This window comes from Procambarus clarkii, chromosome 74, assembly GCF_040958095.1.
Source record: "Procambarus clarkii isolate CNS0578487 chromosome 74, FALCON_Pclarkii_2.0, whole genome shotgun sequence".
Lineage (NCBI taxonomy): Eukaryota > Metazoa > Arthropoda > Malacostraca > Decapoda > Cambaridae > Procambarus > Procambarus clarkii.
Window position 1 is genome coordinate 22392283 of NC_091223.1, and position 20912 is coordinate 22413194.

The 20912-nt window shown below is 43.9% G+C and overlaps 1 protein-coding gene across 1 annotated transcript in view; it reads right to left on the reverse strand.

Annotated features, from left to right (window-relative positions):
* The window catches only part of LOC123767297 (uncharacterized), a 98026-nt gene that overhangs the window by 24396 nt on the left and 52718 nt on the right, over positions 1-20912 (reverse strand). The window contains exons 6-7 of the mRNA XM_045756860.2: positions 17171-17377; positions 5115-5307 (exon numbers count right to left, since the gene is read on the reverse strand). Coding sequence (XP_045612816.1) covers positions 5115-5307; positions 17171-17377 — 400 coding nt within the window. The remainder of the gene's footprint in view (positions 1-5114; positions 5308-17170; positions 17378-20912) is intronic.

A 20912-nucleotide genomic window follows, 5' to 3' on the forward strand; every position in this document is an offset into this window, starting at 1 on the left:
CCAGCTGCAGAAGCGCTCCTGACAGAAATCACAACGTTTGTCAACAACTGCCTCGCCGGGTTAATCCCTGATGAAATCAAACCATTCTTCTTTGGTGCATCCCTATGTGCCCTCAAAAAGAAGGGGGGAGGAATCAGACCCATTGCCGTTGGTAATACCCTTCGCCGCCTAGTTGCAAGGGCTGCTGTCAGAAGTATCCGAACGGAAGCAGCCACCATGCTGCAACCCAACCAGCTGGGGTTTGGAGTCCCCCAAGGCTGTGAAGCAGCGGCTCATGCTGCACGAGCCTACATTAGCTCTCTTACTGAAGACCAGGCAGTAGTAAAATTAGATTTTAAAAACGCTTTCAACTCGGTCAAAAGGGAAGCAATCCTCACTGCAGTCCAGGAACATTGCCCAAGCATTCTCCCGTTTGTGTCAGCAGGCTACAGCAAAGACTCAACCCTCCTGTTTGGCAAACATGAAGTCACCTCAGCAGAGGGAATTCAACAGGGTGACCCACTTGCACCGTTCCTCTTTTGCATAGCGGTTCGAGAAATTACAACCAGACTGTCCAGCGAGCTCAACATCTGGTTCCTGGATGATGGCACTCTGGCAGGCACACAAGATTCCCTGCTAGAAGACTTACAGCTGGTGAAGACACGGGGGGAGTCCATGGGTCTCGTTCTTAGCCCCTCCAAGTGCGAAATTATTGCATCTAGTGAAGTAATCATTAGAGCAGTGAAATCAGTTCTACTAGAAGCCTCAGTCGTTAAACCTACCGACAGCACACTACTCGGAGCACCTCTGGGCCACAATGCCATTGCTGCAGTCCTTGACGAAAAGTTTAGAGACCTAAAGAGGATGGAAGAGAGAATTGGGGACTTGGACTCCCACGATGCCCTCTACCTTCTCACAAAGTGCCTTACCCTGCCCAGGCTAACATACTTCTTAAGGTGTGCACCAACTTTTGGCAACCCACTTCTAAATCAATATGATGAGCTCCTCAGGTCAATATTCAGGAAGGCGCTCAACCTAGATTTAGATGACAGTCAGTGGGACCAAGCAACACTACCAGTGAGATTTGGAGGGATAGGCATACGAAAGGCAACTGAGGTAGCACTTCCAGCATTCTTATCCTCATGTACAGCAGCCAACGAATTGGTAGGGCAGATCCTACCAGAGCGTATGAGAGAGACAGCGGGAACTCATGATCAAACGTTCATCGAAGCAGCCAGACAATGGGACACCATTGCACACCCTCAACCCCGACCACAAGTCCCAAAAGACCACAAGCAGGCCCACTGGGATAGCCCCATAATGGAAAAGACTGTCACAGCAATGATTGACAACGCTGATGCTGAAAACAAAGCCCGCCTCCTAGCGGTAACAGCACCCCACGCCGGGGATTTTTTATTTGCTGTGCCCAATGCAGCCCTGGGAACTCGCCTCAGTCATGACGCTCTCCGCATTGGAGTTGCCCTTCGCCTTGCCGCCCCCATCCTCACCGAACATAGGTGCATCTGCGGAACTGCGATGGCAGACCAATATGGTCGTCATGGTCTGGTATGTCGTAAATCACAGGGTAAAATTGCAAGACATGAAGAAGTCAACGACATCATCAAGAGGAGCCTCGCCACAGCCCGCTGCCCAGCACAAAGAGAACCACACTTATCCAGACCTAACGACCCTCAGAAGCGCCCTGATGGGGTCACCTTGCTACCTTGGAAGGATGGTAAGCAAGTGGTATGGGACTACACGTGCGCTGCCACACTGGCCAGTACCTACCTCCACTACAGCACACGTGAAAGCGGTGGTGCTGCTTCTTTCAGGGAATCGCAGAAAATTATTAAATACAGAGGTCTAGCACACTGCTACAGCTTTGTTCCGATCGGCTCGGAGACCCTCGGTTCGTGGGGAAAATGTGCATTGAAGTTCCTGAAGGAATTGGGGGACAAATTGATCAGCGCTACAAAAGACCAGAGAGCAAAAAGTTTCTTGTTCCAGCGCCTCAGTGTTGCGATTCAGAGGGGAAATGCCTGTTGCGTCTTGGGCACTAGTCCAACTTCAGAGGAATTCGAAGAAGTGTTTGACTTGCAACAATGATCGAACCCGTCTGTGACATTCATCAATGTTTCCCATTGTTGTGTTCTTCAAGAGATCCATAACCTTTAAGCACCTTTTTGCATTATTATTTTTGTATCAACCCATGTATATCTTGTAACCATCAAATGCATAATAAAGCACAACAAATATTCAAGGAAGGGGGTGGTAGGAGAAAAGCACACAGAAACTGTATTGGAGGGGATCTAAACATTCCCTCTAATGCGTTATGCGTGGTTTCCTCCGAGGCTATGGGTCCCCCTTCTTCCAGCTAGAGGTGGTACTCCCTTCCTATATTATATATATATATATTTATATTTATGTGTGTGTGTGTGTGTACTCACCTAGTTGGGCTTGCGGGGGTTGAGCTCTGGCTCTTTGGTCCCGCCTCTCAACCGTCAATCAACAGGTGTACAGGTTCCTGAGCCTATTGGGCTCTATCATATCTACACTTGAAACTGTGTATGGAGTCAGCCTCCACCCATTGCTTCCTAATGCATTCCATTTGTCATCCACTCTGACACTAAAAAAGTTCTTTCTAATATCTCTGTGGCTCATTTGGGCACTCAGTTTCCACCTGTGTCCCCTAGTGTGTGTGCCCCTAGTGTTAAATAGCCTGTCTTTATTAACCCTGTCGATTCCCTTGAGAATCTTGAATGTGGTGATCATGTGCTCCCTAACTCTTCTGTCTTCCAACGAAGTGAGGTTCAATTCCCGTAGTCTCTCTTCGTAGCTCATACCTCTCAGCTCGGGTAATAGTCTGGTGGCAAACCTTTGAACCTTTTCCAGTTTAGTCTTATGCTTGACTAGATATGGACTCAATGCTGGAGCCGCATACTCCAGGATTGGTCTGACATATGTAGTATATAATGTTCTGAAAGATTCCTTACACAAGTTTCTAAAGGCCGTTCTTATGTTAGCCAACCTGGCATATGCTGTTGATGTTATCCTCTTGATATGAGCTTCAGGGGACAGGTCTGGCGTGATATCAACCCCCAGGTCTTTCTCTCTCTCTGACTCTTGAAGTATTTCATCTCCCAAGTGATACCTTGTATCTGGTCTCCTGCTTCCTACCCCTATCTTCATTACATTACATTTGCTTGGGTTAAACTCTAACATCCATTTGTTCGACCATTCCTGCAGCTTGTCCAGGTCTTCTTGAAGCCTCAAGCTGTCCTTCTCTGTCTTAATCCTTCTCATAATTTTGGCGTCGTCAGCAAACATTGAGAGGAATGAGTCTATACCCTCTGGGAGATCATTAACGTATATCAGAAACAGGATAGGTCCAAGCACAGAGCCCTGTGGGACTCCACTGGTGACTTCACGCCATTCTGAGGTCTCACCCCTCACTATAACTCTCTGCTTCCTATTGCTTAGGTACTCCCATATCCACTGGAGCGCCCTACCAGTTACTCCTGCCTCTTTCTCCAGCTTATGCATCAACCTTTTATGGGGTACTGTGTCAAAGGCTTTCTGACAGTCCAAAAAAATGCTGTCCGCCCATCCTTCTCTTTCTTGCTTAATCTTTGTCACCTGATCATAGAATTCTATCAAGCCTGTAAGGCAAGATTTACCCTCCCTGAACCCATGTTGATGGGTTGTCACGAAATCTCTTCTCTCCAGATGTGTTACTAGGTTTTTTCTCACAATCTTCTCCATCACCTTGCATGGTATACAAGTTACGGACACTGGCCTGTAGTTCAGTGCCTCTTGTCTGTCACCCTTTTTAAATATTGGTACTACATTAGCAGTCTTCCATACTTCTGGTAGGTCTCCCGTTTCCAGTGACCTACTATACACTATGGAGAGTGGCAAGCAAAGTGCTCCTGCACACTCTTTCAATACCCATGGTGAGATTCCATCCGGCCCAACAGGTTTTCTTATACCAGCTCCAATAGGTGCTTCTTGACCTCATCTCTTGTAATTTCGAACCTTTCCAAGGTCACCTGGTTTGCTGCCACCTCTCCTAGCGCCGTGACTTCTCCCTGTTCTATTGTAAAGACCTCCTGGAACCTTTTGTTCAGTTCTTCACACACCTCTTTGTCATTCTCTATGTACCTGTCCTCGCCCACCCTAAGTTTCATCACCTGTTCCTTCACTGTTGTCTTTCTCCTGATGTGACTGTGTAGTAGCTTTGGTTCGGTCTTGGCTTTATTAGCTATATCATTTTCATACCTTTTCTCAGCTGCTCTTCTCACACTAACATACTCGTTACTGGTTCTCTGGTATCTCTCTCTACTTTCTGGTGTACTGTTATTACGGAATTTCCTCCATGCCCTTTTGTTCAGCTCCTTTTGCTTTCATACATTCCTTATTAAACCACGGATTCTTCCTTTGCTTCTCTGTTTTTCCCTGTTGGGCTGGGACAAACCTGCTTACAGCCTCCTGACATTTTTGGGTGACATAGTCCATCATGTCTTGTACAGACCTGGTTCCGAGTTCTGTGTCCCAATGTATATCCCATAGGAATTTATTCATCTCCTCATAGTTTCCCTATAGTTTGTGTGTGTGTGTGTGTGTGTGTGTGTGTGTGTGTGTGTGTGTGTGTGTGTGTGTGTGTGTGTGTGTGTGTGTGTGTGTGTGTGTGTGTGTGTGTATTCGGTAGGCATAATAGAGGAAAAATGAATTTGTCAGAAAGGCCTTTTCCAAGAGCTAATAGCTCGATTCGGCAGATACAAATAGTAAATACACGAAATACACTCATCCACGCCAATCTAGTGTGCACCAATTCTTTACTGTTTGCCCCTGTTCCTCCTGCAATAATTAATTTAAATAATTGTTGACCTGTTTGTAAACAGATTGGTGGGTCGTGTTACAGCAAAAACTAGAAGGGTTACGTGAGGCATAGGAAGGGAATTTCTGCTAAAAGGAATCAGAAGTCAAATAATCCATTGCCCAATTGGGTAAAAAGGACATATACTGACAGATAGATAGATAGATTGATAGGCAGATAGATAGATAGATAGATAGATAGATAGATAGATAGATAGATAGATAGATAGATAGATAGATAGAGAGTGAACCTTTCTTACCTCTTCTTAAATTGGCCACTGTGGTCGTCGATCAACTTCATATACATAAGTGGAGGCAGAACGAAGGTGCAGAGTGTGATCAGTGAACCTCCGATCAGGTTCAGGATCAGCCCAAAGTCCGGAATAGCCAAGCAGATCAGCATTTGCAGCGACACGATCAGAGATCGTAGCACACATCTCTTCCAAGTGAACTCTGTTAGGGTTGATAAGATGGGTGTTAAATTTGTGTCGGGTTGTACTCATCTGTTTGAGTACCGACTCCAGGGTAGTGTTGTACTCATCTGTTTGAGTACAACCCGACTCCAGGGTAGGATTGTACTCACCTGTTTAAATACAATCCTACTCCAGAGTAGGGTTGTACTCATCTGTTTGAGTACAACCCGACTCCAGGGTAGGGTTTTACTCAACTGTTTGAGTACAATCCTACTCCAGAGTAGGGTTGTACTCACCCGTTTGAGTACAACACGACTCCAAGGTCGGGATTCTGCTACTGGCACAGTCCTTTCAGCTTTAAACTGTTTGTTATCATGATTCACTACTCTCTCACTTCCCTTTTTAACCTACAGTTCTACCATCCCAGATTCGCCTACTTCTGCTCTACCGTCCAATATTTGGCATGTTTATTATATTTCTCCGCTCTGAACCCCTCGGAGGATATTGAATGTTCCAATCATGTCACTTACCACCTTACTGTACCACAACTCTAATTATGTACCACTGTAGTCACTGTACCACTACTATAATCATGTCTTGTAGTTGTGTTACAGTTCCTTCAATCACTCACTTTAATTCATTGACTGACCTTGTGACACAAATCTTTATATTTTCTAGCTTCGTTGTAGTCATTTTCAGGTAAGGTCTTCACGATGGTCCTGTCCACTCTATGACTGCTTCTCTGTAAGTGGGACTTGGCTTCTGATGACTGTTTTAGATAATTACCACCTTAATATGTGCTGTCAGTTTTTAATACCCTTTATACATATCTCTGGTAAGAGGCCGGTCTTTATATCCCTTTCTGTTCACACCTGGTGCGAGGCTTGGCTTTACATTTACTCCTGACATGAAGCCTGGCCATTATGTCCCCTTCTAGTGTGAGGTCCGGCTTTGTGTTTATTCCTGGTATGAGGTCCGGTTTTTTGTTTCTTCGTATATATATATATATATATATATATATATATATATATATATATATATATATATATATATATATATATATATATATATATGTCGTACCTAGTAGCCAGAACGCACTTCTCTGCCTACTATGCAAGGCCCGATTTGCCTAATAAGCCAAGTTTTCGTGAATTAATTTTTTTTCGACTACCTAACCTACCTAACCTAACCTAACCTAACTTTTTCAGCTACCTAACCTAACCTAACCTATAAAGATAAGTTAGGTTAGGTTAGGTAGGGTTGGTTAGGTTCGGTCATATATCTACGTTAATTTTAACTCCAATAAAAAAAATTGACCTCATACATAATGAAATGGGCAGCTCTATCATTTCATAAGAAAAAAATTAGAGAAAATATATTATTTCAGGAAAACTTGGCTTATTAGGCAAATCGGGCCTTGCATAGTAGGCTGAGAAGTGCGTTCTGGCTACTAGGTACGACATATATATATATATATATATATATATATATATATATATATATATATATATATATATATATATATATATATATATATATATATATGTAATGAGGTTATTTGATAAAAAACTGTGCCCAAAATTACCATCAGAGTGTTGGTGGGCTTATCGGAAAATAGCCTCGGCTATTATCAGCTTTTGTCCAGTCGTGATGGTCGAGTGGATAAGGTGCCCTGTACACCAGTTGCATAGTGTTCCTGGCAGTATTTGTTCGAGTCACTTCTGGGGTGTAAGTTTTCAGTTGCATGTATGCCTGGGGACTATTTAGGCTTGTTCGCATATATATATATAAGTATATTTTGGTAGCAGTCTTTCTTGTAAACATATGTTGTTAAATATGACTGAAAAAGTAAGATTAATAATTCCAACACGATTTTTCTCCATATTTCTTATTTTTCTTTTTACTGTCGATGGTAATTGAAAAATCATTTCTCCAAAACTCATTTTTATTTCTAGTCTGACGCGACGCTTGAATGCGTTTCTTAATAACTTATTACATTTTCAATTACTTTAGGTTACACACACACAACTGTAACCTGAAAACACTAAACAGAGTTTTACTTATGCCTAAACTACACAGCTTGTCTTATATACTCGTATTTGGGTGAGGTGATATGTTGCAACAGTTTTGGATGAGGTGAACAAACTTTTGTCCAAGACAAGACAGAACACGGAACAATGGGTATTAATTGGATAAATGAGAGGGAAAAATGGAAGTAACTGCAAAGGGCCTATTGGCCCTTACTTCCTCTTGATGCTTCTATATTGGTACGGAGTCTTGAAGTGGGTAGAATATAGTTGTGCATTAATTGGCTGTTGATTGCTGGTGTTGACTTTTTGATGTGTTGTGCCTCGCAGATGTCAAGCCGCCTGCTATCGCTGTATCTATCAATGATTTCTGTGTTGTTTGTTAAGACTTTTCTGGTGATGGTCGGGTTGTGGGAAGAGTTTATATGTTCCATAATGGAGCCCTGTTGCTTATTCATTGTTAATAGCCTGGAAAGAGATGTTGTTGTCTTGCCTATATACTGAGTTCTTTGGGGCTTACAGTCCCCAAGTGGGCATTTGAAGGCATAGACGACGTTGGTCTCCTTTAAGGCGTTCTGCTTTGTGTATGGAGACAGAGCAGAACTCCTTAAAGGAGACCAACGTCGTCTATGCCTTCAAATGCCCACTTGGGGACAGTAAGCCCCAAAGAACTCAGTATATAGGCAAAACAACAACATCTCTTTCCAGGCGATTAACAATGCATAAGCAACAGGGCTCCATTATGGAACATATAAACTCTGATAATAATAGACAGCGATTTTCATCTCTCTGAAACTCCTGTCCTTATCAGCAAGGCCACTTGTCTTCCTCTCTTCTTTCCATCTCTTTTCTTCCTGATAAGTAATCCGTCAGGGAAAAAACAGCATTGGTTAAGACATCTGATAACTTTGTTTCTCCGAGTGCTATTACATCTGGGTATTGTTCTTTTGACATTTCCTCAAGTTCACTTTCTTCATTTGTAATCGCGTGTGTGTTGTCTCTCAGATATTATGAAGAAATAATTTTTTTCTACTGCCTTTGTTACCATTAACGTTCTAGCTGTTTCTTTATTCGCTATATTGTCATCTCTTTCTTTACCAGTTTCTTCCTTAGAATGTCTTATCATCCTCCTTTGGTCAGATTCATTCTTGAATGATTCGTGGAGTTTCTTACTTCTTTCCTGGTTATTTTCAGAATGTCCCTTCAATTCTGTTCAGCGTAGCTACTTGTTGTTCACTGGACATATTCATTGATTGTCACTGTATAACAACTTACGATGTTCTTTTACTTTGGCTGATCGGCCGTATTTATATCGTCTATCAAACTCTCGTCTTACTTTAATATAATTATATCAGGCTATAATTCAAGTTCTCCAGCTTTCTTCCATTGTGATCCAACAGTTCAGTATTCCATGCTGCCATTGTTCCTCGCCTGCATCTAAGTACTCTTTTTGCTCTTTTGCCTTTAGTTGCTTATATGTATCAGTGCTTTCCTCTGTGCATTTCCTACTAGTGTAGTCCATCATTTCCTGCACACACACACACACACACACACACACACACACACACACACACACACACACACACACACACACACACACACACACACACACACACACACACACAGAGAATAACGTCTGCGGCATATGCGAGGCTGGCTAACATCAGAACGGCGTTCAGGAACCTGTGTAAGGAATCATTCAGAATCTTGTACACCACATATGTAAGACCAATCCTGGAGTATGCGGCCCCAGCATGGAGCCCGTACCTTGTCAAGCACAAGACGAAGCTGGAAAAAGTCCAAAGGTATGCTACTAGACTAGTCCCAGAACTAAGAGGCATGAGTTATGAGGAAAGGCTGCGGGAAATGCACCTCACGACACTGGAAGACAGAAGAGTAAGGGGGGACATGATCACAACCTACAAAATCCTCAGGGGAATCGACCGGGTAAACAAGGATGAACTATTCAACACTGGTGGGACGCGAACAAGGGGACACAGGTGGAAGCTGAGTACCCAAATGAGCCACAGAGACGTTAGAAAGAACTTTTTCAGTGTCAGAGTAGTTAGTAAATGGAATGCATTAGGAAGTGATGTGGTGGAGGCTGACTCCATACACAGTTTCAAATGTAGATATGATAGAGCCCAATAGGCTCAGGAATCTGTACACCAGTTGATTGACGGTTGAGAGGCGGGACCAAAGAGCCAGAGCTCAACCCCCGCAAGCACAATTAGGTGAGTACAATTAGGTGAGTACACACACCCACACACACACACACACACACACACACACACACACACACACACACACACACACACACACACACACACACACACACACACACACTTGCACACACACACACACACACACACACACACACACACACACACACACACACACACACACACACACACACACACACACACACTCGCACACACACACACGTGGGAACTGGTGGCCGAGGGAACAGCACGCTGGATAAGTGATCCTGTCGTCCTGGGTTTGATCCCGGGCGCCGGCGAGAAACAATGGGCAGAATTTCTTTCTATTTGGTCGGTTCTAATGCAGGGGGGGAGGGGGGTGAATATTTCGGGAAAGATGGGGTGGGAAATAGGGGATGGGGGGGTTATCCTGTGACTGGCGTAATGTCTCACATAAGTAAAATCGTGTTACGCTTTTGTAAAAAAAAAAAAAAAGAACATGCGCGCGCGCGCGTGTGTGTGTGTGTGTGTATGTGGTCTATTGTAGGGGGGAGTGGGGGAAGGAGTGTTTTGGGAGAGTGAGATGGAGGGTAAAAGACGGGGTAGAATACGAGTGTGTGGGACTGTTGCCTGTGGGACCCTTGCCACAGAGGGGCCAAAATCTAAATATAGATGAAATACTGATGAAATTTATATTTTAACTCGCTCTGTACATCAGCTCGTTGATTGAGAAGCAGTACTTACCAACCACTCCGTCCTTTTCAGCACAGACTAGGTGAGTAACTACATTGCTGTCCATATGGCGAGGTCGTTGATAATCCTGTTTTGGTCTAGTTATCCGCGTGGGTTACCTTCTGGTGACACTGATGTTGCCACAAGAAATCATTCTTTTTAGTTATCTTATCTAAGCGCTAAAATAATTTCTCACTATATGTTGATCAATGCGTAGCTTTATACTGCTACTGTTCCACTGCTCACTGCACAGGACACACGCCCCCTGACCTTATTGGTCCCCCTGGTAATACATGGACCGCCGCCCCTACACGTCTGCTCCCCGCCAAGACAACTGTACTCACCTAATTGTGCTTACGGGGTTGAGCTTTGGCTCTTTGGTCCCGCTTCTCAGCCGTCAATCAACTGGTGTACAGATTCCTGAGCCTACTGGGCTCTATCATATCTACATTTAAAACTGTTTTTGGTGTCAGCCTCCACCACATCACTGCGCAATGCATTCCACCTGTTAACTACTGTGACACTGAAAAAGTTCTTTCTAACGTCCCTGTGGCTCAGTTTGGTACTCAATTTCCACTTGTGTCACCTTATTCGTGTACCACCAGTGTTGAATAGTTTATCCTTGTCTACCCTGTCAATACCCCTGAGGATTTCGAAAGTAGTGATCATGTCTCCCCTTACTCTTCTGTCTTCCAGTGTGGTAAGGTGCATCTCTCGCAGCCTTTCCTCGTAACTCATGCCTCTTAGCTCCCTGACTAGTCTAGTGGCATATCTCTAAACTTTTTCCAGCTTCGTCTTATGCTTGACAAGGTACAGGCTCCATGCTGGGGCCTCATACTCCAGAATTGATCTTACATATGTGGTATACAAGATTCTGAATGATTCCTTACACAGGTTCCTGAATGCTGTTCAGATGTTAGCCAGCTTCGCATATGCTGCAGACGTAATTCTTTTTATGTGGGCTTCAGGAAACAGGTTTGGTGTGATAACAACCCCTAGATCTTTCTCTCTGTCCGTTTCATGAAGTACTTCATCTCCCATTCTGTATCCTGTGTCTGGCCTTCTGTTTCCATCGCCTAGTTTCATTACTTTGCATTTACTCAGGTTGAACTTGAGCAGCCATTTGATGGGCCATTCATTCAATCTGTCAAGGTCATCATGTAACCTCCTACTTTCTTCCTCTGTTTCAATCCTCCTCATAATTTTTGCGTCATCAGCAAACATTAAGAGAAACGAGTCTATACCCTCCGGGAGATCATCTACATATATCAGAAACGGTATAGGTCCAAGGACTGACCCCTGCGGGACTCCACTCGTGACGTCTCGCCAATCTGAGACCTCACCCTTCACAGTGACTCGTTGTCTTCTGTTGCTCAGGTACTCCCTTATCCAATGGACTACCTTCCCTTTCACTCCAGCCTGCATCTCCGGCTTTTTACTAGCCTCTTGTGTGGTAGTGTATCAAAGACTTTCTGACAATCCAAAAATATGCAGTCTGCCCATCCCTCTCTTTCTTCAACCCGTCCTCTTAAAAATAACGTCACTTTTCGCTCGTATGCTCACTATGGCCAAATTTGGACATAATTTGAAATGAAATCGACTCACAAAAGTGACGTACTGTCCCGTTTTCTGTTTGAGTCGTCCGGCCTACTTGGTAAAGTTAGAAGAGGAAACTTTCACTTAACGTTTTTCATAACTTTTTGAAACTTTATGAGAATTTCCTGCCGACCTAACCTATCAGAGGACCCTTAACTTATTGTTGTTGAAAAAAAAATCCCAAATGTATTTTCATTTTTTTTCATTTTCATATTACGTCCACTTTCGGCTATACTGGTAAACGGTCAAAAGCGACATTATTTTTAAGCGGACAGGTTGCTTTCTTGCCTGATTTTTGTTACCTGGTTGTAGAATTCAATTAACCCTGTGAGGCAGGACTTTCCATCCCTGAACCCATGTTGATGCTGTGTTACAAAGTTCCTTCTCTCCAGATGTTCCTCTAGCTTTCTTCACACAATCTTCTCCATCAGCTTGCATGGTATGCAGGTTAGGGACACTGGCCTGTAGTTCAGTGCCTCCTGTCTATCCCCTTTCTTATATATGGGGACTACATTTGCTGCTTTCCAGATTTCTAGCAGTTCCCCTGTTGCCAGCGATTTGTTATACACTATGGAGATTGGCAAGAACAGTGCTTCTGCTTCTTCCTTTAGTATCCAAGGCGAGATTCCATCTGGGCCTATAGTCTTTGTCACATCTATCTCTGGTAACAACTTCCTTACTTCCTCACTGGTAATCTCAAACTCTTCCAGTGGTTGCTGGTTAACTATTCCTTCTCTTATCTCTGGAATTTCTCCTTGCTCTAAGGTGAAGACCTCCTGGAATTCTTATTCAGTTCCTCACACACCTCCTTGTCGTTTGTAGTGAATCCTTCTGTCCCTATCCTTAATTTCATTGACAGTTCCTTTACTGTTGTTTTTCTCCTGATGTGGCTGTGCAGCAATTTAGTTTGAGTCTTTGCCTTCCTCACGATGTCATTTTCGTATTGTCTTTCTGCCTCTCTTCTCATCTTGACATATTCATTCCTGGCACTCTGGTGACTTTCTCTGCTCTCAAGTGTCCTGTTATTCCTATAGTTTCTCTACGCCCTTTTACTTTGCTGCTTAGCTAGCCTACATCCTACTGTTTGAGTGTGTGTGCGTGTATCTGTATTAACCTAGTTGTGTTTGCGGGGATTGAGCTCTACTCTTTCGGCCCGCCTCTCAATTGTCAATCAACTGTTTCTATTACTACTACTATTTTTTTCACACCATACACACCCACATCCCAGGAAGCAGCCCGTGACAGCTGACTAACTCCCAGGTACCTATTTACTGCTAGGTAACAGGAGCATAGGGTGAAAGAAACTCTACCCTTCGTTTCTCACCGGCGCCCGGGATCGAACCCGGGACCACAAGATCACGTGTCCAGCGTGCGTGCTGTCCGCTCAGCCACCGCCTCCCAACACACTCCCGTGTGTGTTTGTGTGTGTGTTTGTGTGTGTGTGTGTGTGTGTGTGTGTGTGTGTGTGTGTGTGTGTGTGTGTGTGTATGTGTGTGTGTGTGTGTGTGTGTGTGTGTGTGTGTGTGTGTGTGTGTGTGTGTGTGTGTGTGTGTGTGTGTGTGTAATCACCTAGTTGCACTCACCTAGTTGTGCTTGGAAGGGTTGACCTCTGGCTCTTTGGTCCCGCCTCTCAACTGTCAATCAACTGATGTACAGGTTCCTGAGTCTATTGGGCGCTATCATATATACACTTGAAACTGTGTATGGAGTCAGCCGCCACCACATTACTTTCTATTGCATTCCATTCTCAACTACTTTGACATTAAAAAAGTTCTTTCTAATACCTTTGTTACTCATTTTGGGCACTCAGTTTTCACCTGTGTCCTCTATTGCGTGTGTCCCTTGTGTTAAATAGCCTGTCTTTATCTACCCTAACAATTCCTTTGAGAATTTTGTATGTGGTGATCATGATCCACTTAACTCTTCTGTCTTCCAGCGATTTCCAGAAACGTGAGGTATAATTCCCGTAGTCTCTCCTCGTAGCTCATATCTCTCAGTTCGGGTACTAGTCTGGTGGCAAACCTTTGAACCTTTTCCAGTTCAGTATTATGCTTGACTAGATATGGACTACACGCTGGAGCTGCATACTCCAGGACTGGTCTGTCATATGGGGTATATAAAGTTCTGAATGATTCCTGACACAAGTTTCTAAAGGCCGTTCTTATGTTGGCCAACCTGGCATATGCCGCTGATGTTATCCTTTTGATATGGGATTCAGGGGACAGGTCTTGTGTGATATCAACCCCCAAGTCTTTCTCTCTCTCTCTCTCTGACTCTTGAAGAATTTCATCTCCCAAATGATACCTTGTATCTGGCCTCCTCCTCCCTACACCTATCTTCATAACATTGAATTTGCGTGGGTTAAACTTTAACAACAATTTGTTCAACCATTCCTTCAGTTTGTCCATGTCTTCTTGAAGCCTCAAGCAGTCCTCCTCTGTCTTAATCTTCCTCATAATTTTGACATCGTCAGCAAACATTGAGAGGTATGAGTCTACACCCTCTGGGAGATCATTTACGTATATATGAAACAGGATAAGTCCGAGTACAGAGCAAAGTGGGACGCCACTGGTAATTACGCCAGTCTGAGGTCTCACCCCCCACTGTAACTCTGCTTCCCATTGCTTAGATACTCCCTGATCCACTGGAGCACCCTTCCAGTTACTCCTGCCTGTCTCTCCTGCTTATGTACCAGCCTCTTATGCGGTACTGTGTCTTTCCGACAGTCCAAAAAAATAGTCTTCCCAGCCTTCTCTTTCTTGCTTAATCTTTGTCACCTGGTTGTAGAATTCTATCAAGCCTGTAAGGCAAGATTTACCTTCCATGAACTCATGTTGGCGATTTGTCACAAAGTCTCTTCTCTCCAGATGTGTTACTTGGTTTTTTCTCACGATCTTCTCCATCACCTTGCATGGTATACAAGTTAAGGACACTGGCCTGTAGTTCAGTGCCTCTGGTCTGTCACCCGTTTTGTATATGGGGACTAAATTGGGACTGTGTGTTCTTGTGTGTGTGTGTGTGTGTGTGTGTGTGTGTGTGTGTGTGTGTGTGTGTGTGTACTCACCTATTTGTGCTTGCGGGGGTTGAGCTTTGGCTCTGTGTGTGTGTGCGTGTGTGTGTGTGTGTGTGTGTGTGTGTGTGTGTGTGTGTGTGTGTGTGTGTGTGTGTACTCACCTATATGTACTCACCTATATGTGCTTGCAGGATCGAGCATTGACTCTTGGATCCCGCCTTTCTAGCTATCGGTTGTTTTCAGCAATGACTCCTGTCCCATTTCCCTATCATACCTAGTTTTAAAAGTATGAATAGTATTTGCTTCCACATCCTGTTCCCCAAGTGCATTCCATTTTTCTACTACTCTCACGCTAAAAGAAAACTTCCTAACATCTCTGTGACTCATCTGAGTTTCCAGTTTCCACCCATGTCCCCTCGTTCTGTTATTATTACGTGTGAACATTTCATCTATTTCCACTTTGTCAATTCCCCTGAGTATTTTATATGTCCCTATCATATCTCCTCTCTCCCTTCTTTTCTCTAGTGTCGTAAGGTTCAGTTCCTTCAGCCGCTCTTCATATCCCATCCCTCGTAACTCTGGGACAAGCCTCGTCGCAAACCTCTGAACCTTCTCCAGTTTCTTTATGTGTTTCTTCAGGTGGGGGCTCCATGATGGCGCGGCATACTCTAAGACGGGTCTCACGTAGGCAGTGTAAAGCGCCCTAAAAGCTTCCTCATTTAGGTTTCTGAATGAAGTTCTAATTTTCGCCAGTGTAGAGTACGCTGCTGTCGTTATCCTATTTATATGTGCCTCAGGAGTTAGATTAGGTGTCACATCCACTCCCAGGTCTCTTTCTCGAATCGTTACAGGTAGGCTGTTCCCCTTCATTGTGTACTGTCCCTTTGGTCTCCTGTCACCTGATCCCATTTCCATAACTTTACATTTACTGGTGTTAAACTCCAGTAGCCATTTCCCTGACCATCTCTGCAGCCTGTTTAAGTCCTCTTGGAGGATCCTACAATCCTCGTCTGTCACAACTCTTCTCATTAATTTTGCGTCATCTGCAAACATTGACATGTATGATTCCACTCCTGTAAACATATCATTTACGTAAATTAGAAAGAGGATTGGTCCCAGCACCGATCCTTGAGGTACTCCACTTGTTACTGTTCGCCAGTCCGACTTTTCGCCCCTTACCATTACCCTCTGGCTCCTTCCTGTTAGGTAGTTCTTCACCCATACTAGGGCCTTTCCGCTTACTCCTGCCTGCCTCTCAAGTTTGTATAGCAGTCTCATGTGCGGTACCGTATCAAAGGCCTTTTGGCAGTCAAGAAATATGCAGTCTGCCCAGCCTTCTCTGTCCTGCCTTATCCTTGTTACTTTATCATAGAATTCTAAAAGGTTTGTTAGGCATGATTTCCCTGTCCAGAACCCATGTTGGTGCTTGTTTACAAACCCAATGCTCTCCAGGTGCTCAACAAGTCTTAGCCTAATTATTCTTTCAAGTATTTTGCAGGGGATGCTTGTCAGTGATACGGGTCTGTAGTTAAGTGCCTCCTCCCTATCACCTTTTTTGAAAATCGGTACGACATTTGCCTCCTTCCAGCAACTGGGCAATTCTCCCGACATAAGTGACTCATTAAAGATCATTGCCAGAGGCACGCTGAGAGCCTGCGCTGCCTCTTTAAGTATCCACGGTGATACTTTGTCTGGTCCAACAGCTTTATTTGCATCCAGTGTTGTCAACTGTTTCATTACATCCTCTGCTGTCACCTCTATATCTGTGTGTATGTGTGTGTGTGTGTGTGTGTGTGTGTGTGTGTATGTGTGTGTGTGTGTGTGTGTGTATGTGTATGTGTGTGTGTGTGTGTGTGTGTGTGTGTGTGTGTGTGTGTGTGTGTGTGTGTGTGTGTGTGTGTGTGTGTGTGTGTGTGAATTTGTGCATGCAAATTCTCATTATTACTAATAGTATTATTATTATTAATATTATTATTATTATTATTATTATTATTATTATTATTATTATTATTATTATTATTATTATTATTATTATTATTACTATTATTATTATTATTATTATTATTATTATTATTATTATTATTATTATTATTACTATCAACCGAAAACTTCTGGGTATTATTCACACGATAGGACAAAGTGTGTACTTGGCAGATAATCCTGGGTGTCCATGAGTCAGGCAAGTATGTCAGGCAACTTTCATCTTCAGAAAGGTCAGTTGTTGACCTTATGGGACCTCGATAAGCCTCATAGACTTTAATTCCCCGACATCTGAAAGCGATTTAATTTTTAATAATAAAACTTGCCACCGTTTGACAAACCGTCAATACTCACTATTGGAAACATTCAGGACGTCCTCAACAGACTGGGAGACGGGATTGGAGCTGATGATGAAGGTACACAACAGGTTAATGATCTGTAGTCCAATGGCGATCTCAACTGCCAAGTTCATCGTCACGGTCAGGAGGATATTGCTTTCTACTTGGTCACCATACAAGATGAAGCCACACAGACCCACAGGCAGGTACAGGGACATGATACCTGTAAAACGATAAGGAAAGGCATTATTTGCTGATATTATAGATTCCAAACGAGGCACAGTTGCGTTATTTGCAATAACAAGTTATAATAACATATTACTTGCAGAAGAAAATGGAGACAAATACTTCTACCTTCATGAAGCATAAAATTTCAGACTTGAGATACTAACATCACATAGTTGCATTCTATAGGATTGTTCTAAAATGTCAACATAACAGTTTAATGGAATAAAATTAACAACATAACCTTGGGCATTGTGAAGTTTACAAATCATGTTCTGAATTTCACAAGTACTTCATCACTGAAAAAATCTTTCTAACAGATTTCTAACAGATTTCTAACAAGTAAATCTTTCTAACAGATTTCTAACAAGTAAATCTTTCTAACAGATTTCTAACAAGTAAATCTTTCTAACAGATTTCTAACAAGTAAATCTTTCTAACAGATTTCTAACAAGAAAATCTTTCTAACAGATTTCTAACAAGTAAATCTCTCTAACAAGTAAACTTTCTTTCAAGTAATAGTAAACTTTCTAACAAGTAAATAACAAAGAGTAACTGCAAACCAAAGAAAATTCATTATGGGCACAGTGAAAAGCAATGTGCAACAAGATGGTTGTAATATCTCGACAGCGCACCCCGCTCCTACCACTGAGCTAACCATGCAATCTCCGTTCTTCCTATGGTAATAACAGATGCTTTACCGATCACGTAAGATGTTAACACTCGGGCCGTCATACGAGGACGTAAACCAGTAAACAGAGGAGAGAGAGAGAGAGAGAGAGAGAGAGAGAGAGAGAGAGAGAGAGAGAGAGAGAGAGAGAGAGAGAGAGAGAGAGAGAGAGAGAGAGAGAGAGAGAGAGAGAGAGAGAGAGAGAGAGAGAGGAAGAGTGAGGAAGAGTGAGGCAGAGCGAGAACGAGAGCAAGGGAGGGAGAATGAGAGCGAGTGAGGGCGAGGGAGAGTGAGACAAAAAGATGGAGATATTCGTAGTCACAGCCCTCGTATGAGTTACCGAGTGACACTGCCACCACCCTGAGTTACCGGACAGGGGACCGGAGTGAGGTTCGTAGGTCTTGCAGATGGAATAACCTACCAGGACAGGTGTAGGAGACAATTGAACGGTACAAGGATCCTGACCTGACACTCGAATAATCCTGACCACTTGGGAACTATAGAGTACACAAGAATAAGGCGGGACACACCCAATATTAACACCTCAACACGGAAGACGAACGGGGGGAAGAGTACTGAATAATTAGGGACACTAGGTCACTGAGGCAAAGGGACGGTAGGCCCAGTATCACTAAGACAAGGAACCATTAATACACATTTAATAACACTTGACAATATATGACTTTATTTGAAATAGTTAAATAAGACACTCCCTAACTATGTTCCCTACTAGAGGCCATGAGTACTGAATGAGGTGCTTTAGTACAAGAGAGCCGTACTTACTCGTATAATGTTCCCCAGTTCTCCTGGAGATAATGTTCCCTCCCTGAGTCCACACACACCGTCCTACTGGGCTGCGCCCACTCTACTGTCCCTTCTATGATCTTCTCCTCAGCTGAACATGAGGGTTTGGCATTTTGATGTTTAGGAGTTAATCCCTGAAGATTATCATGACGGCATCAACTCTGACCTCTTCGTGACTTGGTAACCGCTGACCTGTCCTCCTGGTTAACTGGTACTGAGGTGTAACTTTTACATTGTCTGCCGCCGCCTGACTGGCGCCTGTGGTTTGTTCATCTGGTGGTCAAACCACCAGAAGAGGTAAGGGAGCATGGCATTGGCTTTACCATCAGGAACGGGTTGTTAAGGTCCATAGTACCGTCCACAGAAGGGTCTGAAAGGATCATCAAACTTCAACTTCATCCAGCAGCAGGAATGGTCAGCCTACGCACCAACATTGACCTCTACTAAAGCGAAGGATGAGTTCTATGATGACCTCGGCCTAGCTCACCAAGTGCTAGTGAGACATACCTCACCAAGGGCCAGTTTTTCTCCTGGGGAGACTTTAATGCAAGAGTTGGTTCTGATCACAGCTCTTGGCCTTCCTGCCTGGGCCAGCTTAGATTTGGAAAGATGAATGAGAGTGGGCAGCTCCTCCTGGAGTTCTGCTGTCGCCGTGATCTCTGCATCACCAATTACTTCTTCGACACCAAGCCCCAGCATAAGGTTTCATGGAGACACCCCAGGTCTAAGAATTGGCACCAACTCGACATGTTCCTTATGGGACATAGCAATCTGAGAAGCGTCACACTGACCCGCTGCTGCTGCAGATTGTGACACTGACCACTCTCTCGTCGTTTGCAGAGTAAAGTTCCAGTCCTGGAAAATCCACAGAGCAAAGAAGGAGGGAAAACCACGCAATAATGTAAACAAAACTCCTGACCTTCACCAGGTGGAGGAATTCACTGCTGCGCTGGTAAATGCCCTTCCTTTACCACCCTGCGATAGCGGAAGTGAGAGTTGGTCACATCTCAGGGGCATTATTTTCAACACAGCCATGTCCACCTTCGGTAAGAGGCAGAACAAGTCACCAGATTGGTTCGAAGCCAGTGCAGACAAACTGTTACCCCCATAGAGGAAAAGAGACGAGCTCTCTCATCCTACAAGAACCTACTCTCAGAAAGGAACCTACAGGCCCTCTGTATTGCCGCAGGAGTGGCGCTGTGCCTCAGCGAAACAAACTGCAAGGCACTGTGCAAGATTACTGGTTCCGACTCTCTTCCAGCATCTATACTGCAAACACTGTCGGCAACATAAGAGGCATGTACAAAGGGATCAAACAGGGAACAGGCTCTACACAAAATAAGATGGCTTCTCTGAAGTTAGTCACTGGAGAGATCATTAAAGACCATGATCAACAGATGAATCGCTGGGTGGAACATTACTCCAAATTTCAGAGAGAACTTGGACAGCGTAAAGGCCTTGGATGCAATCGAGTGCCGTCATGGAAGAACTTGATCTTGAACCGACTGTGGGTGAAGTTGAGAAAGCACTGGATTTACATTCCTCAGGGAAGGCCCCCAGGAGACGATGGGATTCCGCCTGAAGTTCTCAAGTGCGCTCGTGGAACACTTAAAACAGAGCTTCATGAACTTCTGTGCTAGTGCTGGAGGGAGGGCTCGGTGCCACAAAACTTGACAGATGCAAACATCATCACTCTCTACAAAAATTAAGGTGACAGAAGTGATGTCAACAACTATCGCGGCATCTCCCTCCTCAGCGTCGTCGGCAAACTCTTCGCCATGGTCGTGTTGGTCAGGCTTTAGATTCTTGTTGAAAGAGTGTACCTGAGTCAAAGTGCGGTTTCCGAGCAGAGAATTCGACCACTGACATGGTGTTCTTCCAGAGACAGTTTCAAGAAAAGTGCAGGGAGTAGAGAAATGTCTTATTCTTCGCCTTCATTGACCTTACAAAGGCCTTTGACCTCGTGAGCAGGGACGGACTCTACAAGATTTTGGCCAAAATTGGCTGCCCACCCACCCTCCTCAGCATGATACAATGAAGGACATGAAGGGAACAGTTG